The sequence below is a fragment of the Pyrgilauda ruficollis genome, unplaced genomic scaffold (assembly GCF_017590135.1).
Source record: "Pyrgilauda ruficollis isolate IOZ18807 unplaced genomic scaffold, ASM1759013v1 scaffold13, whole genome shotgun sequence".
NCBI lineage: Eukaryota > Metazoa > Chordata > Aves > Passeriformes > Passeridae > Pyrgilauda > Pyrgilauda ruficollis.
In genome coordinates, this window is record NW_024511432.1 from 11,640,162 (window position 1) to 11,659,630 (window position 19,469).

General features: G+C 41.2%; 1 protein-coding gene across 3 annotated transcripts; it reads left to right on the top strand.

Annotated features, from left to right (window-relative positions):
* The first annotated feature begins 462 nt into the window (after positions 1 to 462).
* N4BP1 (NEDD4 binding protein 1) lies at positions 463 to 15,664 on the top strand. 3 transcript variants are annotated; one of them, XR_005954416.1, is made up of 8 exons: positions 463 to 866; positions 3,354 to 5,113; positions 9,522 to 9,652; positions 10,046 to 10,142; positions 11,413 to 11,520; positions 13,050 to 13,157; positions 13,331 to 14,210; positions 15,236 to 15,368. XR_005954416.1 is itself a non-coding variant. In XM_041458668.1 (7 exons), exons 1-7 carry the CDS (start codon positions 624 to 626, stop codon positions 15,549 to 15,551), a joined length of 2,763 nt encoding a protein of 920 aa, XP_041314602.1. In that variant the 5' UTR covers positions 466 to 623; the 3' UTR covers positions 15,552 to 15,664. The 3 variants fall into 3 exon arrangements, 2 of the variants coding, with proteins under 2 accessions (XP_041314603.1, XP_041314602.1); XM_041458668.1 differs by lacking the exon at positions 13,331 to 14,210 and having other exon boundaries at positions 466 to 866; positions 15,236 to 15,664; XM_041458669.1 differs by lacking the exons at positions 9,522 to 9,652; positions 10,046 to 10,142; positions 11,413 to 11,520; positions 13,050 to 13,157; positions 13,331 to 14,210 and having other exon boundaries at positions 15,236 to 15,664.
* The last annotated feature ends 3,805 nt before the right edge of the window (positions 15,665 to 19,469 follow it).

Consider the following 19,469-nt stretch of genomic DNA (forward strand, 5'->3'; position numbering starts at 1 on the left):
CCCCAGGAAGGCCTGGGCGCGACGCTGTGCCGTGTGCTCCGGGACGGCCCTGCCCGGCCAGGGCGGCACCGCTGACCCCCCGTGTGCTCCGGGACGGCCCTGCCCGGCCAGGGCGGCACCGCTGACCCCCCCGTGTGCTCCGGGACGGCCCTGCCCGGCCAGGGCGGCACCGCTGACCCCCCGTGTGCTCCGGGACGGCCCTGCCCGGCCAGGGCGGCACCGCTGACCCCCCCGTGTGCTCCGGGACGGCCCTGCCCGGCCAGGGCGGCACCGCTGACCCCCCGTGTGCTCCGGGACGGCCCTGCCCGGCCAGGGCGGCACCGCTGACCCCCCGTGTGTTCCGGGACGGCCCTGCCCGGCCAGGGCGGCACCGCTGCCCCGCCGTGGCCCCGCCCCGCGGCCCTCAGGGGGCGGCTCGGCCCCACCCACACCGTGGAGGGGCGGGGCTAGCCTGGCCGGGGCGGGGCTAGGTGGGGCGGGGCTAGGCCGCCGGTGCTAACCATGGCGGCGCGGCTGCGGGCGGGCGCTGCCCGGCGCCGTCGCGGGCCGATGACGCGGGCGGTCGGTGCGGCGTTTCCCGGTGTCGCTGTTCCCGGTGCGATGGGATTGCGCGCCCCGCGCTGATGGCGGCCCGCCGGACACCGCACGGCTCCGCGCCGGAGCCCAGGGTGGATGAGTTCACCGTCCCCGCCGAGAAGAGCTGCCTCCTGGAGCGCAGCCGCGACCGCATCGAGGGCTTGTTCGAGGTGCGGCTGGCCGTGCTGGGGGCGCAGGGGGACTGGCGGCGCGCGCTGCAGCCGCCCAACGCCAGCGCCAGGATCTGGGTGCAGCTGGCGGGCTGCACGAAGGCCGTGAGCAGCGCCAAGGTACGGGCCCGGCGCGCGCTGGGGCCGCGGGGTTGGCGGGCGGAGGGCCCGCCGGAGCGGCACGGCCGGGCCGCGGGCTGCGGGAGGAAAGGGTGGGGAAAAGCCGAGTGCCCCAGGAGGAAACAGAAACGGCGCTGCTTTGGCAGGTGGGTGTGTGCCCGGTGCCAGGGAGTCTCCCGCCGTGTTGACATAAGTGCAGGGAATAAAGCGAAACAACTCAGCTGGGAAGTGCGAAGTTCACGGGCACGGCGTTATGAAAGAGTGCAGCCCGCAGCTGAGGGGTAGCACCGGTGGGGATGGGCCGAGTTTTCTTTTAAATCGAGATTAAAATGTTTCGCTTTCCTTTTTCCTCCCTGAGTCAAGAAATTTCTCGGAGTTGTTTGGGCGTTGCCATGTTTTGCCTTGCTTCCCTTATTCTGTGGCATTTAGTAGCTCGTTGGCAAAGCTCTCAGTAACGCTTAACGCAGCTATTATTTCCTTCATGTAGAAGTTGTCAGACCTGAACAGCTTCACCAGGCTGGAGCAGATAGTTCTCTTTTCAACCCAGCTCTGATGCGTTAAGAGATCTGCCTGTGCAGGTTGTGTCTCAGAGGGGGCAGCAGTTGCTGTGGAGTGTCTTCAGGCGTGTTAAATGTCTTGCACAACTAACCTTTGGGGGGAGTTTCTCAGCAGTGATGCTGAAATTGATATTACTCATAGTGAGCCTGGCAAGTACAGCTGTTTGAATCATGTGATGAGAATTTTGGTGTGAGCCATAGCTAGGCTGAAGGTCCCTTTCCAACCCAAAATCTCGATATGTGGGTGTTGGTCTGTTTGTTTAACTACGCTGGGATGTTCATGGGGATCCGGAGCGTGTGTTTTGTGACTGATTTCAGACTTGGCAACCCGCTTTCAAAAACTTGATTCGTTAACTGTGTCCTGCACGTGTTCCTCAACATGTAATGTACTTCCTTACACTGAGCTGTAAGGAAAATACTATGAATATATAGGGGGTTGAATTATTTGACTCTGAAATTTACACTAAATCAATTTGCCTGGGCTCAGACAATCCAGAAAGTGTTACAAGTAGCTGTTCTTCTCCAGGCATCTGCAGCACAACTTCCCTTTTTTCCAGGAAATTAAAGCACAAGAAATAAATAGCACAAGATTTCCGTTTTCTAATTGCTGCTTTTCCTAAGAAGATAAAAAGAAATATTTTCTACTTTAAAGGGTATAAGAAACTTGATTTCTCTTATTGGTAGAGCAGTTTTCAGACACTGTCTGGAGGAATTATTGTATAGAAAGTACAATTGTTTGTCTTCCCTTGAAAGGTTTGGCGGTAGCAATTTGTGTTATAATTTATCAGTCACAGGTACGTTCTCTGTTGCTACTTAGTTAAAAACAAAAGTTCCTAGATTTAGAGTAGCCATTTCACCAATTATGTTATCTTGTTGCTCTGCATAAGCAGTCGTGTGATGAGTAGGGCGGGGAGAGTAACCCTGTGGGTTTTGCTTCGGAAGCACTTTGTGCTGATATGCTCCTGAGGCAGCCTGCCTTGGTACCCGTGATGATGTAACTCGAGGTGATAGGAAATGGGCTTACGTTATTCATTACCTTGTGTTGGTTCTCTGCTCCATTTAAAAAAATTAATGTTTGAGAGTAAATATACGTAGTATACTTGGGATTCTGCAAATACAATGACTGCAGCTTAGAAGTTGGTTTCACTATATTAAGGAATTTTAAGCACAGAAGGAGGCAGTTTGGGAAAAATAATGCTATCTGAAAGAATAAATAGTATACTGTATTGACAGAGTTTTGAACTCTTGACGCATTTAAAACAAGGTAGTATAGTGAATTTACCGATTTACCTGTATAGCTTACAGGTGGCAGAAATAGCATTGGGGCAGTTTTGTGTTTTGGTTTGTTTTGGTTTTTTTTTTTGTTTGTTTGTTTTTTTGTTTGTTTGGTTTTTTTTGTTTGTTTGTTTTGGGGGTTTTTGTGTGTGTGTGTTTGAAAATCTTGAGCTTCAGAAACACAGAAGTATCTGGAGCCTGGAGTTTTCCCAGTCAGTAACAAAAATATAGGGTGGCTGCTGGCATGATAAGCCTTTGGAAATGTACTTTGAAACGTTTTAGAAGTTCAAGTTTATGAACTCTAGTGAAAGGCATTTGTTCATGAAGAGTTCTCTTTGACCAAAGAATAGGGATAGGAAAATAAATCTCTTCTGACAGTCTTTTAAACTGTTTGATCTACAAATTAAGTTACTTGTTACTATCAGATATAAACAAGAGAATGTAAAAGAGCCTTCTATGAGATCTATTTTAAATAATTTTAGATATTGGTGTTTTATTTCTATTGTCGTGTTTACTGGTAGTGTTTACTTTCTGACATGACTTTTGCTAAGTTTGCTTTGTTTTCTAATGTTTCTGTCCATTACTGACTTAGTAAAAACCAACTGGATATATTAGGTTTTCACAACTATTCACTCTGCTCTTTTTCTCCTCTTAGGAGTACATCAAGGGAGTGTGTGAACCTGAGCTAGAAGAAAAGGAGTACTACCCAAAGGACATGCACTGCATCTTTGTTGGTGCACAGAGCCTGTTTCTCAACAGTCTTATTCAGGATACCTGTGCTGACGTAACAGTGCTGGAAATGGGATTGCTCAGTATTAAGGGGGGTGCAGAAGCTGTTGTTATGGCTCAAAGTCATGTGCAGCAGTTTGTGACGCTTTTTGAGAATAATGAAAGCTTATTAAATGACAATGAATCAGAGATTAAAAAGCAGTTCAGACAATTTGTGGAAGCACATGCAGATAAGTATACAATGGATTTACTGATTTTGCCTAGTGCACTAAAAAGAGAGCTCCTAGCTCTCACCCACGCTGCTGTTTCTGGAGGGAAGATTGACATCATAGATCTCACAGGCTCTGAAAGCCCACAGCAGCTTGGACAGAACAGCACCTCCAAAGTCATTGCTGCAAACAGAGAAGGAGGGGCAGATGGGGAGGAAGCAAGAAGCAGTGCTGGCACACCTGTAACTGAGCTTACAAAGCAAATAGACACTGTGTTTTCTGATGCTTCTGAAACAAGATTTGTTCCCATAAAGGACCCTCTGTTAGAAGCAGTGGCCTTTAAAGAGAGGCAGTCATGTAAAAGAAGGTCCTCTGATGAGGAGGAAAGGCTCCCTAAAAAGCATTTATCTTTGGAAAATGATCAACAAGTGAAATCTACTTTACACAAGAATCCTTCGGACCCTGATGCAGTTATTGATCTGGTTTTGGATAGCTGCAATGAATCAGATGGTCCTACTTACTGCCTTAAAGAAGGTGATGCTCTCACTGAGGAAATGGAATATAAGATTCTTGTGAACTTTTTCAGAACAATGGGATATTCCCAAAATATTGTAGAAAAGGTTATCGGTATCCTTGGACAATCTGTGGAACCATTAATATTGCTAGAAGAAATTGAAAAGGAAAATTTGAAGTTTAAAAAAGAGCATGAACAGTCGTCTCAAAAGCCTAGAACTGTCAGTCTTCCTTTAGGAAATAATGTAAGTAACTCACAAAAGCTAGAAGACAAAGGCATTTCTAGGAATAAAAGTCCACTTAAATCCAGTCATACTTCAAAGGAGGCAAAAAATGAGTATCACCAAGTAAGAGATGATCCAGACACACAAGTTGATGCAGAAGATAAAAAGCATAGATTGGTATGCAAATCTTCTTCCCCTCCCAGCAAAAATTCAGTTCTGGGCTATAAACAGAGAGATGTTTATGGCCCTGGTAAGAATCACAACTCAAGGTCAAGCAATATAGAAACTGATGGTGGGGTAACTTTCAGCACTGTGCACGCTGGAGCTCTGAAAGATGTTGGCTTTGTAGCCAGAGGGAGCTCAGATGTGCAGCATATCTCAAGTAAGAGTAAAACTGCATTTCAGCAAAAATCTGCAGGGCCCTCAACAGTACAGAACAGCCAGCCTGGTTCTGAGGAGCAGCTGGGACACTGCAGCTCTTCTCAAGCAAGGCCTCTCCACCAACGCCTCTCCCAGGCCTCACATTGTGACAATCCTGTCCCAGACCGGTTGCTGTCTTCACAAAAAAACCCTTCAAATCCAGACAGAGACACAGTGGGACCACATCCAGATCATTCAGTTACTGGAGTTCAAAGATTTTTGGACTCTCTGAAGAAGCCATACAAACTGGAGTTGATAAATGAACCTGGAAAACCATATTTAAAACATATTATTATTGATGGAAGCAATGTTGCAATTTCGTAAGTATAGTTCTTTTCTATCCCTTTATTAACAGTTCAATGAACTTTCAGATTAAATGGGGGCTAAGAGGTTTCGGTGGCATGTGTTAAGGTTTTGCTAGCTAGGTTTTTGGTGTGCATGTACACAGTTGTGCCATTTCAGAGTAACCTGGTTTGAATCACCAGTGTTCAGCTCAATATAACATTTCAGTCAGAAGTAATCTCAAGGCAAGCTTTGCTCTGTTGCAGTCAGTATTATGCATGACATTTAATTTGCTTTGCCAGTGCCTAACAACGAGGCTAAATTATTGTCAACTGAAGTGGTTTAGATTTGGGGAATTTTTTTGTGCTCTTAACATCTTGTAGTTTTAAAATGGAGGTTGTCATTTATTAGTAACATGTTTCTCCTCCAACAGCATTGCATTGCTTGGATTCTGTTATTTTTTGCAAATGTATATATGTATATTTGCCAACTATAGTGCATTACTGAGGTTACAATATTTCTTTTATGCACCCCAGGGGATTGGCTGCACACACATCACATTGTAGTAGGGCGTAGTAGCTGGATGCTATTGGCATACAATCCCCAAAAAGGTTATATAACAACTGGTGCCTTCTACCCAACCAAATGAAAATTGGTTACGAAAGGTAAAGGACAGAGCTGCCTCAAAACAGCAGACCCATTGACATATTAAAATGTCCTACCAAATAAACAATGCTTGGGGGCCAGTTGGTTTGATCATGTAGGTATTCTGCAGCTTTCCTTTGGCTGAATAAAGCCTCATTTGTTTCTTGCAGTTCATAAAGTGAAGAGTTGTTTGCAAAATTGCTTTGAAATGTTCTCAATTCTACTTCTTGATACCTTGAGACTGCTTCCATGCAGTTCAGTTCCATGCTGGTTCAGGGTTCTTATGGCCTCCTTTTTTGATGGGGGTGTGGGTATTCATGCATCACCCACTTGCTTAGATTAATGCTATATGGGTTTCTGAATCAGTGCTTGCCTCGTGTCATAAGTCTAGAAAACTGCAAAAGCTGTATAATAGTTTCTTTTGGCACGTGCAGCACGTTGTTCTGTTATCACATTGTGTCAGGTTGCTTGTGGAATGAGAGAATGCCCAGAGTTTACCCTAGCTGCTAACAAATATTTTTTTAATTACCTGGTTTTGTATGCTGAAAACAGGCCTTTTGAGGGCAGACTGCCACATCCGGTTGTTGGATAATTTAAATTTTATTAAAATGTGGAAGAAACTCAGAATGAAAGAATAACTGAATGGAATTATATCTTCCTAGAATAGTTTGTAAATAATATGTACTTGTGGTGGTGCATCCAATCAGAAACATCAGGTGCCCAAACAAGGTTGGAAACAAAGGGTAAGCGATTGTCCTTTGAAGCCTTGGTAAACTATTTACCTGAATCATAGCCCAAGTGGAGGGGCACCATTGTTCCCACGCTTTGGGGAAGAAAGCCCGGGAATTACCGAGTTGGGTTGTGGCTGGGGGGACACTTTCTGCTGGCCAAAGTCAGTCATCCTGTAGCCAGCAGTGCTGAGTCCCTTTGAGCTCTCCTGTGGCTCAGCAGCTGTGCCAGCACCTCCTTGGAGTGGGACACTGCTCAGAGCTCACAAATCCTCACCTTTGTCATACTCAGAGGACTGTTCCTGGTGGCAAAGCTCCCACACACCTCACCATGCTTCCTGACGTGTGACCCTTTTCTGTTGGGAAATGCAAAGGAACTTGGTGTGAGCATTTCACTGATGCTGAGTGCAATTTGTTGATGAGTTCCTTTAGCACAGACAATTAGGCCTTCACATTGTGTACCTGTGTGTATGAATTGATCATGGTATGAATGGTACAGCCTGAAATCTACAGTTAAGTCGTTGTTAAAACTATAGCGAACCCTGTGGAATTGCTTTGTCAATGCTTAAGTACTCGATGATTAAGTGCTACTAAACCCTTTTGCACCCTTATCTTTGCATCCATATGCTTTGCATCCTCACCCTTCTGCACTCCTGGCTTCTGTGTAAATCAGTACAAACTGAGTCTAATTTGATCTTTGTATGCCTTAACCTGTGCAGTAAATAATGAACTTACTCTTCACAAGTTCACAAGAGTGAATGTTGCCTTCAAACTCTGTAAAGCCATATTTTCACAAATTCATAGCCAACCCTACCTTTGGCAATACCTTTGACAGTGTTCCTTTAAGCAGCCAAACCACTCATTTGTGACAGTATTTACTTTAGGTACAAACCAAAGGGAAAATGTTACATGTCCCAGAAGGCAACCTGCTCTTTGCTGCTTGTGATCATCTTTTGTTTAATTTAGGAAATACCTTTGTGTAGGGTCTTCACAGGATTTTAAAGAAATGGGACAGGCAAAACCAGTATTTGCAATGGCATTTGGAGAACAGATGCAATCTTTGAGGTGGATATCTTGAAAAGACCATCTTGCTGTGGTGATTTGCTGTCCCTTCAGGTGTTTAACTCAGTTAAAACATTTCTTATTTAATTTAGTTTAGGGGTGACATATTTTTTCATATTATAGCTTACATTAATTCTACATGTTATTTGATAAAGTTGCTGCTATTTGTATGCTTTTTTAAGTTGCAGCAGAGCAGGATTTTGTGGTCATTCAGGACAAATTTGGAGCTGGTTTTCTAAGCTTCAAAACCCTTAAAAAAACAGTACATGGTAGTTCAGCCAGTTTGGAGCTCTAAAACAGGAGGATGAACAAGCAGAGAAAGCATAAATTTTGACATGAGTATTGAGACCTCTGCATTTCTTGGAGTCCAGTTGAGAACCATAATTCATTTAAAATATTTTAACAGAATTTTCCATTTTAATGCATTGGATGCCTAACTTGAACTTTAAATGCAGTCATCATCCCACTAATTTATGTCCTAGAAGATTTACTAAGAGTAACCTTTCTATGAAAATTGCCTTCCTTTTTTGACTGTTCTTGACACCAAGAATGCTTATTTTTATTAACGGCAAGTGTGGCCTAGTATTTTTTTTTTCCTCTGAAAATTCTGTCAGTAAGTCAGGTTTTTTTGCCTTTTATCTTTCGGATACAGCTTATTCATTTTTCTGCCTTTCTACATAAAGAATTCCTCTCAAAATTCAGAGAACCTTAATATATTTACATTTTGATAAACATACTTTTTACAGAATTTACAAAACTAGAAAAGGATAAATGAATGCTAACAAAGGCTGAGTTTCACTGTAAAATATTTCCATGGAATTCTTTTAAAGACCATTATGTTGGGAAGATTTCTTGGTAGGTTAAACTAGGGTTTAAAGATAGGATTCTGTTCAAAACTAACAGGGCTTACTATTAGGGTTAAGAGTTGTTGGTTAATAATAAGTTAATAGCACTTGCCTATTATTTGGGAGACTGGTTTTAAAAAGGAATACCATTTGCTCACTTGTTGTTAAAAGTACTTTGTAGTGATTTGACATCTAATTCAAAACATAGATTATACACTATTTTGCAAGAAATGCTTTGGCTGTTCATGCCATCAGTGCTCAATCAGTGTGTCTTTTCTAGGGAATCGTATCTTTGTTTTGTCTAAGTGTAGCCTCTACATGGAAATGCTGCAGTCTGATTAGACATTTAATTGTGCTATGTGTTAAACAGGCAAATACGGTCATTGGGATCATTGTGGGAAGTGCCTCACAAAGTCATCAGTTCAAGTCTTTGTGTCCCCTCATTTTAGGCAGTTGCTGGTTTTTCTGGAAAATCACTTAAGGGAGTTGTAAAAACAGATAATGAATATCTTATTTTTAAATGGAGAAAAAAGATTAATGCCAAAATACAATGTTTTGAAAATATTTCTTCAAAGAAATTACATTATTTGCTTGAGAACAATTGTTCAGACTGTTGAAATGAAGAGAGGGGAGGCCCTAATAGTTATCAGAGAGCTGTTCAGATGTAATCCTTGGTAATCAGTTGAACCAAAGGTGTTCTATTTTGTAGTAGGATTGTATTTGGAACTACTGCAATATTGCATTGTTATAGTTTTAATCTATACTCAGCAGAGTTCAGAAACCATCACTATGGGCCTCTTTTTTAGACTACTGCAATATTGCATTGTTATAGTTTTAATCTATACTCAGAGTTCAAAAACCATCACTATGGGCCTCTTTTTTAAAGTGAAACCTGCTTCTGATTACTCCATTGTTGTTGTGCTCAGGAAACTGAAAGGAGACTGAGCTATAAAGTTGCAAAGTGATGTATCTGTTATCTTCTTCTGCTGAAGAGCTCTTTCCATTTAGAAGATTCCTTATCTTTAACACCAGTCTGCCTTTTCTTTTCCTGAGGCTCTATGTGGGACTTTCAGCTTCACTTTGCAAGGTTTTGTTCCATTTTCTTTGTTTTCCTGGTAGTAAAACCCTAGTGAATTTAATCTCCCTTCTTTTTGTTTCACCCTCAGTCATGGTCTAAGGAAATTCTTCTCCTGCAGAGGAATTGCAATAGCTGTTGAATACTTTTGGAAACGTGGCCACAGGAATATTACTGTGTTTGTTCCACAGTGGAGAACAAGACGTGACCCTTCCATTACAGGTGAGGGACATTTCCTAATGTTTCCTTAATTAAACCAGACTGTAACTATTTCTTTGGGACTTCTGTGAAGAATGAATGGAGAAGGAATGTTTCATCAAATGTTGAGCAGGAGCAGTCTGGCTGCTCAGCATGAGTAATTGGCTTTCCATACACAGTGTGAGACCCTGAAATGCTCTTTAGGCTAACAGGTGTGCCATCGGTGGAGGACTTTTGGGGTTGTTTTTTTTTTTTTGCTCTTTAATTTCTAGTTTTGAGCTCTTCCCCATTTTTATATGGGGAAGAAGCAATTCTTCAGCTATCAATGACATTTCTATAGCTTAATTGGTACAAAAATAGCCAATCTTCTCTCTGGTAATTTTGTCTCAGACTAATTGTCAAATCATGTTTTAACAGAGCAGAATTTCTTAACGCAGCTCGAGGATGTTGGAATATTGTCTTTAACCCCTGCAAGGATGGTTTTAGGAGCAAGAATTGCAGCTCATGATGACAGGTACAGAATATACGTAGTTTTAAAGTCTTCTTAAACGTCTGGCTAATGGTTATAAAAGCTCAATATTTCATGAGCAGTTCCGTTAGCTAGTTCTGCAACCTTTCTAGACAGAGATATGCATCCAACTTAAGACTGAGTTTTACATCTGTTACATTATTTCACTGTTGTAGGAAACGCTGCTATGTATTCAGAAAGTCATGGAGCACTACAAATTTTCATGGCCATTAAAAAAAAAAAAAAAAAAAAAAAAGGCTGTCTGAAGAAATTAATCCTCCAGTAATGTTTTCATGCTTTCCTGGTCATCACTCTGTCCCTGAATTGCCTTTTATTCTTGGGGCACAAATCAGCTGCTGATCAGATAGTATTTAGCTCCATTTTCTTCTTGATGCCATGTTGGCATACAGACATTTGCTGTGTGTTTGGAACAGTGTATTTGTAACAATGCATAAGCCAGTGAACTTCCAAGTTCATTTGACCACCAAAGATCAACTTTAAAATGTGGGGATCATCTGTCAGTGAACAAGACGCAGTAAGCTTTAGGAGTCTGTGGGAGTTTCCTAATACTTCATTAATGTTTTATATATACCCAGCCTTTCATAAGAAATGCTCTGGCAGTGCAGTTGAGATTACTGTGGAAATAAGTGTTGTAATAACTTATTTGCACTTTTGTTAAAAGCATGCACTTTCATTTAAAAGGATACCATCCATTATCTTGTGGCTAAAATTGTTTCAAATGACAAAAAATGTATTTTCAGAGACATTATAACAGAAAGCAAACATTTTTTTCTTAATAAATCAGTAGTTGTTTTGTCATAGTTTAACAGACGACTTCTTAAAAAGTGTTGACAGAGCAAACCACTAATATGCAGAACACTGACTTGCAGAACACAGACATTAATGCTAAGCAAAAAAGTGTATGGAAATGAGTTTGTGTTGGATTGTGTAATAACTGCACAAAGCATGCCATTTACCTGTCCAAATATTTAGATCATGGGGTTTGGGGGCTTTTGCTTCTATGGGTTTGTTTTTATGTTGTTTTTTTTTTAATGGGGAAGAAAACATCCCATAAAGACTGCTGCACTATATAAGTGCATGCTACCGAAAACATGGTTGTAAGTTTAAGGTGGGTAAAACCAGTAATTTCCTGGTAATCAAGGTGCTTGTTTTCATGCAAATAGATTACTTTGGGGTGATGAAATGTTTCATTTTCTAAGTCTTTGGATTGTTTTCAGCAAAACAAACTTAGTGATCTTTGAAATTAATTTTACAGATTTTTATTACACCTTGCTGCTAAAACTGGAGGTGTTATTGTGACTAATGATAACTTCAGAGAATTTGTGACAGAGTCACTTGCCTGGAGAGAAATTATTCAAAAAAGGTAATTATTGAATTTTTGTGAAGTCTTAAAAGGATGGCTGTCCTTGCAGTTGTAGGCATTCTACCGACATGTGGGATTTTGCTATCTTTAATTAATCTGTCATGCAATTCTGGTAGATCCAAATAAAATATTCTGTGACTCACTGTGGTGATTCATGGCCCTACAATTGTGTGTTGAGTAGTCTAATATCCGTGTTATTCATATATTCTGTCATGTATGTGTGTTAATTGCTCTCATAAGCAGGAGCTTGGTGTAACAGCATGTGTGTCACATCTGAAGGTCAGTGTTGAATTTGTTTGAGCAGTCCACTTTCACAGCCCCTCTTGTCTGAAAGCTCATTTTTTTCAGAGAGACATGATAGCTGATGAGGATGTAGTGTCACTTTTAATTATTCAGAATCAATCACTCTTTACTCAGGTGGGACAAATTGTCACAGCTAAACAAAATGAGCTCTTGTAGCGTGTCCATGTAGCCATTTCCCTGCAGTTGTTCTTTGGGTTTAGATGAGTTCACTTAGTTACCAGATATCCCTGCTTCATCTTGTGGAGTTTGTTTCTGGTTGTTTCTTCTTGTTTGTTGGGTTTGGGTGTTGGGGATTTTTTTTTCCAGTTTCAGTTAAATCAGTTATTTTACTGCTGAGGTGTGATCTTCTGTTAGTAAAATTTCCTACTAATCCCTCAGTGTCCCAGACATTTTCTGAGGGTACATGTGTTACAGTGGCTGGAGTCAGTATAGCTCTAATGAAATAAGGAACTAAAAACTTGCCCTGGATTCTCACAATATAGCTGTGAGACCATGGAATTGATGCTGGCTAATCATGTAGACGTTTACATAATTTCTTGAGTAAATTCTACCCAATTTAGGTTCTGTTCTTCCACAGAACTTTAGCAAGAATACTTGGTGTGGCATCTTGAGTCTGTGGTTTTTTAAAAGCTTATGTTAACATCTGGTATTAGTTTTACTTCTGGGGAAATTCCATTGTACCGAATCTTCTCCTTGCAGACAAATTTCAGTTGAACTGGGTTGTTGTTTTTTTGGGTGTTTTTTTATGCTGATTTCTACCTGTCCCAGAGTGATTGCAGAAAAAAAGTTTTGTGTCTTAACTGTAAGCATTTAATGCCATATTTGCTAGTTGTGTGGCTTTCTGCTAACACAGGCTTTTCAGCTACATGACTGAAGATCCTTGCAAGGAAAAGGAGTTAGAGCAACCAAGAAATCTCTGATCACCTAGAAAATTCCACAGTGATCTTGTTGCAAGTCTTCTGTAATAAAACGGTTGCTGTAAAAAAAGAAGAAAAAAAAAAAAGGGGGGGGGAAGCTCTGTTCTGCACTGTAGTAGGGAGAGTTCACAGCTCCCATGGAATTAGACGGATTAGACAGGAAATGCTGGTTGTGTCTTAGTTGGGTTTACTAATTAGTCTTCAGGGACTCCTGATGTGGTGTCTACTCTAAGGAAATTCGTCCTGTGCTACAAAGGTGAAGGACAACAAGGGTGAAATACCTTGTTATTTAAAAGAACTCTCTTGCAGGTTGCTCCAGTACACTTTTGCTGGTGACATATTTATGGTTCCTGATGATCCTTTGGGAAGAAATGGACCCAGATTAGATGACTTCCTTCGAAGTGAAGGCTGTTCTAGGTATAAACACTGTTTTCACTTTTGTTTGACACAGTTATTTCACATTTGAAATAAACTGTTCTCCTGCTTCACTCACACACTGTAAAGCACAGTAAAGTTAAGCAGGACCACTGTAGTATGTAGCAGTTTAGCAAAAAAAAAGAAAAAACAACACGTTTTTCCTGTTACTTCAGTTCGTTCAGAAACTTCTGGTGACATTTGCCTCTGAGATCTCTCTGAGAACTGAGATAAGTATGACAAAAGCTTCTTCTGAGATTTGGCTGTGGTGGCTTTCATGCACGGGTGTGTTAACAGCACCCAGAGGTGCCAGAGATGTGGGTATCTGTTGTTAATTACACTGATGTTATCTAAGACACCTTGGTTGGTCACTCCTTCATAGTGGGACAATAGGTGCTACAAACACCCTGCACTCAGGTTACAGGAGAGACACTTCACCTCATGGTTGAGGGTACCTTACTGTTGCCAAAACAATTTTGGAGGCATTGTTATTAAATATGTTTGTATTAGAGTAATATAATTGTAATAATTATTGTCATTATAAATATTAATGAACATAAATTGTTCATTTAAGATCAATGTACTTTTTAAATGTGCACATATTTAAAGTATGAATTTGCTTTGCATGAACTGCCAAGATTTGAGGGTTAGTTTGCTCTTTTGAACAAGAAAATAATATTCTGTTCTTTCACCAGTTTAGGAATTAGAAATGCTAACAATTCTGAGGAGTATTGAGAGGGCTTTTAAAAACAAGGGAGGTAACTTAAAAATTTTCAATAGAAAAGGGAAGCTATTCTTAAGGATTAATACAAAGAATAAGCAAGAATCTCATCTGTTGTAGGTATTTGAGGAAAGTAGAACATTTTTATACCATAGATTACAAGCTGATTTGAAAATAAGCGTGTTGACATTAAAAAAGCAAGTGCAGTGCTAGAACTCCAGAAGAAAATGCTGAATATTCAAGCTCTTGTACAAAACCTTTGAGATGTTATTTGGAACACTGTGTTTTACCTGCCTGTATTTGAGAGAAATAAAATGAAAACTGAGCGTTCTGAGGTAGGTGAGTGTGATGATCATAGAAATGGAGAGAGTCTTGTGAGAAGACCACAGAAGAGCTTGGTTTCTTATGTGTAAATTTGGAACTGGAACTAGGCTTTGGTGTTTGTTTTGGGGTTGGGCTGGGGCAGGGGGGGACCAGGAAGAACAGAGAAAAGCTGCCAGTGCCAAGAGTTAATTTTGTTCCTTCCCTGTGACTTCTCTACGTGATTTAAATGATGCAGAAAGCATAAATGGCACCATGAACAAGATCAGAAACTGGCAGAAGCTTCAGCAATTAGAAAACCTTTCCATACTGAGTAACTGGAGGTGTCATAACCCAAATGCTTTTAAAATAGAGCTCTGTAATTTAGGTACTGTTTCACTTGGTGGTAGGAAACTAGACTGTAACATGAGTTCCACTTCACATTTCTCTGGTATCTGCTGGCATGTGAAGTAGACTGACCTTCATATTTTGTAGTGCTAGCAGTGCACAGAGTAGCAAAACTTTTTCAAGTCTGAAATTAATTGCAATAATTAAAGAGTATTCAAATCCTGAGATTGCTAAAACATCTTCATTGCCCTGTTAAGGATACCATACAAGGGAAGCAAGGCTCTGATCTAAATATGAGCACAGCTCAGTCCAGAGCAGAAGTACATGAGGAATAGTCTTGTGAAGCAGTCTTGGAACTGATCTGTCAGCATTTTCACATGCTCCACGTCAGTGTACGTGTATTCAATGTATCTTTTTATCTATACCTTCCTAAAATTTGCTGTAATCTGCCAAGTAAAGGACTCGCAGCATATTGAGGCTATTCCTGGGTATTAATGTTAATTGTGCCAGATTCGTATATTGAGATCTCTTATGCCTCCTGTTTTGTTTCACTTTGAAAGAATGCTTGTCATTTGATTCCAGTCAATAACTGGCTGAGCAGCAGGGAAGTTTAAGTTATACACACTTGTATTTTCTCTCTCATATACAGAGAGAACTACAGCTAGCATGTCCTTTAGCTTAATTAATTAAAAATTTTTATTTTGTTCCACAGAGATTCCTGGTCAACACACAAGGCTTTACAGAGCAGTGGACAATATTCTTCTGAGACACCCTCTTTCCTCCCCAATGTGAGCAGTAGCTGTCGACAGCCTGGGGGCAGAGTGCTCTATGATCATTCACTGGAAGAAAACACAGAGCCTTGTCCAGCAATTCCACCACAGAGATCTCCCTCAGAAACAGCCCAGCTAAGAGAAGCCCTGATCAAAATTTTTCCTGACTATGATCAAAGACAGAAGATTGATCAAATACTATCTAATCATCCCTTCATGAGAGATCTTAATGCACTGTCTGCCATGGTGCTTGACTGAATGCTTACACAGCTTTTATATCACAACTGCTCTAACGATTATCAATGTGAAGAAAAATGTCGCTCTTTTATGTTACTTTGTGAATATTAAAAACCTAATTTTATTTGTATAAACAAAGATATTTTTGTGTATGTTCTGTTGCTAATAGATGCCTGGTTTTGGTAAATTAAAAACTGCTGCTACTACAGATTTTTAGTAATATTTTCTATGAAAAAAAACTCCAAGTCTTCTGCTTCTCTTGAATTGCTTGTTAAAGCAGTGGCAGTACTCCCTTTTGAGCAGTGTGTTAGTACTTTTTACAGAACCCTTTTCCTGGAAGGCAGAATTCCAGCCAGTTTGAGACCCGCCTGTGGGAGCAGCTGCCAGCAGGTGGCGGCTGTGGGCCCGTGAGGAGCCCCGGGAAGGGCGTGAAAATCCAAGAAAATCATTTGCTCTTTCAGGCTGGAAGTGCTGTGTGGGGTAGTTAGAAGAGAAAATGTAAATTCACAGCTCTCAGGGAGAAGGTGTTTTGAATGCTTTAAAAGATCTGAAATTACACTTGTTTTTAAATTGGAAATTATCTTGACTATCAGTATTCTTTCAGCATAGTTTTAATATCTTTAACAATTGCACTGATGCCATGTCTGTTCTAAGTGTGAATGGTGTGGTGTTAACAGAATATGACACTGTCAGTGTAGAAATGGCTTTTTTTGTGCAGAGCTGCAGCTGTAGTCAACTCCGCCCCTTTAGATCTGTTCTGGGATCTATCCCAAAAGTAAGGGGCAAAAAAGGAAGATAATTTATGAAAGCTGACCAATAGGACTGCTTTCTAGAGCAGAGCAAAGTTAAGATTGTCTGTATTTCTGTACACACTTAAGTCTGTTACTCCTTCCAAAAGGAGTTAACAAGGTGCCAAGGTGTTCACATGAGTAAAATCAAATTAGACTGTAAAGAAAAATGTGTGCTCCAGAGCCTACATTCAACTTCTGATGTACTGAGTCTTACCCTAAAGCATTAGTGGCTTTCTCTCCAGTTCCATAGGCTATGAAATCACTCTTTGTTTATATGCAAAAGAGCTGAAATATACTTGAGGAACTGGGGTTTTTGGAAGACTGTTTGAAAGACTTTTGAATGACTTTTTTTTGGATGGTCCTTTCATGTTTTGTGAAGTCAGAAACAGAAGGCAGTCTTGCTCTTCCCTGAACACAAGCAACCTGAAAGAGAATTGCAGCAAGAACAAAAATGTTTTAGGAACAGTAGTTACAGCTTCTCAAAAATACAGGTGATGATGAAGAGAGGCCTTTAATGTTTCTGCATCCAAACAGACAAATCTAAATTATTCTTTATTCTATGTAAGTGAGTGGGAGATTTGCTATTCAGGTGGGCAGAGTCCTTCTGACCAGCACGTGTTTGCCAAGAACTAGTTCTTACCTGTGAAGTATTATGTAATCTCCGAGTTCTAATCCCATAAAAACTTAGGCAGGTTCTTAAAGCCTGTTTCACTGACTATAGTTGGTATAATTTTAATAAATAGTAAGAGAATAAATCACCAGCTCCCTCACACTGCCTGGGGGGCCTGTGTACATGTGTGAACATGCTCCTTGAAGAACTTGTCTTCTTTTCATTAGGTATATCCCTGATTGCATATGTTCTTTTCACTTTATAGGTGCTAGTGTGGGGATAGAAATCTATTGTAATCTTTATTTCATAGAGAATTGCTTCATGGAGCTGGAAGGGACCCACAAGGATCATCCAGTCCAACTCCTGGCCCCCCACACTTCAACAATCCCACCCCCTGCCTGAGAGCCTTGTCCAAATACTTCTCGAGTTCTGTCAGTCTTGGGGCTGTGCCCACTTCCCTGGGGAGGCTGTTCAGTGCCCAACCACCCTCTGGGTGAAGAGCTTTTTCCTGATCTAACTTAAATCCCCCCACTCATCTTCAACCCTCAAGTCCTGTCACGAGAGCGAAGAGTTTAGTACTCTTTCTGTATTTCTTTCTCCAAAGTCTGTTTTTGAAGCATGCCTCATGCTATTCAACCTTGGTTGCTGCAAAAGCACATCTAGAAACAGTGTTTGGAGTGGAAAATACCAGGGACTTTCCCTTACGTGTGAGTTACCCAGCATTTCCCTCTCCCTCCCTTTAAAGGGGTAAAGTCCTGAGACTGATTCCTGGTATGAGGCCAAATGCAGGATTTCTGTGACAAATACAGCATTTTACTGTTAAAATGAGTGTTTTTTCTTACGTCTTAAGGGCATGTAATGTAAACAATTTCATCGCAGTTGTCAACAAGCAAAGTTCAGATGAATCCCAGTAGTCGGTGCTAGTGCTGCTGTTTTCCTTCCTGTTTCAGTGCCTTATTAGGGTAGCTCGTGTTTTGGAAGAGCATTTCTGAACCAGAGAGAGAGAGTGCCTGTGAAAGTTCCATGACAAACAGTGACTCACAGTGTCTTTCTAATACTGGCAGTGTTTCCTTCTGTTTTGCAAGCTTGCAGGCTGTGTTTGATATGAATGCCTTTCCTGCTAGAATTTTGTGTAGCTGCATTAAATGCTATTTTTACATCTGGGGCTGGTTTATGTTCTGGATAGCTCTGTTTTATTGGAAAGGAGTAGCTCTGCTATAATTCATGTATAAGACCTGTTATTTTCACAAATACAGTTTAGAATAATAATGACTTCACAGATTCTGAGACTTAATCTGCTGTCTGGTATTTGGAGGAGTCTGGTTATATAAGCAGGTGTTTCTCTGATGTGTTCAGTTTCTCTTTTTTTATCACAGAACGGAAACCCAAGTGCCTTACAACAGTGTAATTCACGGTGTTCAGACTGTTCCTAGCCTTCCTGACTGCCACTGTTTGTGCTCAATTTTGTACATAAATCTACCAATTTTGTATATGTTGGTATGTAACGGTGCATACAGTGGAAATACTGCGGTGCTCAAGTAGATCGTGTAGACAATGACTTCTAAAAAACAGATGGATTTTAGATTTGTACATTTTTTTACCTGTGTATTGTATGCATTCATGTTTAGAATGTGGTTCCATTGTACTGTTCAAACTCTGCTGAGCTGCATATGACAATCCCAAGTATTTGCTGTCTGCCTTGTGGCTCACTAAGTTCTGTCAGATTGCATTATATAATTTTAAATGGCTAATTCAAATGAAGCATTTTTTAAGAAGAAACTGGGTTTGAATGCACTGGGTCCCCTTTTCTGTCCCCACTTTAGTATTTTTAACTGTTTCAGGAATTATATTTTAAGTGTACGTAAGAGAAATAAAATATTACATATTTTTAATTAAACAGAAACAACAGTCCAAAGACACCAGAATTCTGAAATATGTCAATTGAGTTTTATTTTACTATCATTTTTCACTAACTATAGGAATAATTGTGATTCAAATCCAAAGCCAAGCATAATTTTTCTCCCTGGCTGTTGAATGACCGTGCGATATTCAAAGTATTGAGTCTTAGTACTGATAATTTTAAGATAAAGCTTTGCTGAGCAAAAATATTAAGAGTCTAGTCATCAAAAACAAAAGGCTGGTTTGCATGTGTTTTATCCAGCAACACAGGCCGTTCTCGGTGAGAAGGTGAACGCGAGGCGGGGCAGATTCCCGGGTGTCCGGCCCGGTGTCGCCGCGGGACGGGAGGTGGCGCCGCCGGCCCGGGAGAGCCGGGCCCGGCCTGAGGGCAGCGCCCGGATTGCGGCGTCCCGGTGCTTCGCCGAGTCCTCACGGGGTAGGCTCCGTTCGCCTCTCGGCTCAGGCACCGTGCTCTGGTTCGCTGACACTTTGTGTTTGATAGGCGCATGAAATTGGTGGTGATGTATTTACCTTTGATATGAGTCCCTTGAATGCAGAAGTGCGGCCAGAAGTCTGCGGTTTGAACAGTTCTGATTGCCAGGAGTTTAAGATATCGGTGCATAAGAAATTATATTCTCA

Excerpts from the sequence above, each read along its gene's own strand:
- N4BP1 (XM_041458668.1), top strand. The coding sequence starts at position 624 with ATGGCGGCCCGCCGGACACCGCACGGCTCCGCGCCGGAGCCCAGGGTG. Across the intron at positions 867-3,353 it reads AGGCCGTGAGCAGCGCCAAG|GAGTACATCAAGGGAGTGTG; the intron begins GTACGGGCCCGG and ends TTCTCCTCTTAG. Across the intron at positions 5,114-9,521 it reads GGAAGCAATGTTGCAATTTC|TCATGGTCTAAGGAAATTCT; the intron begins GTAAGTATAGTT and ends TTTCACCCTCAG.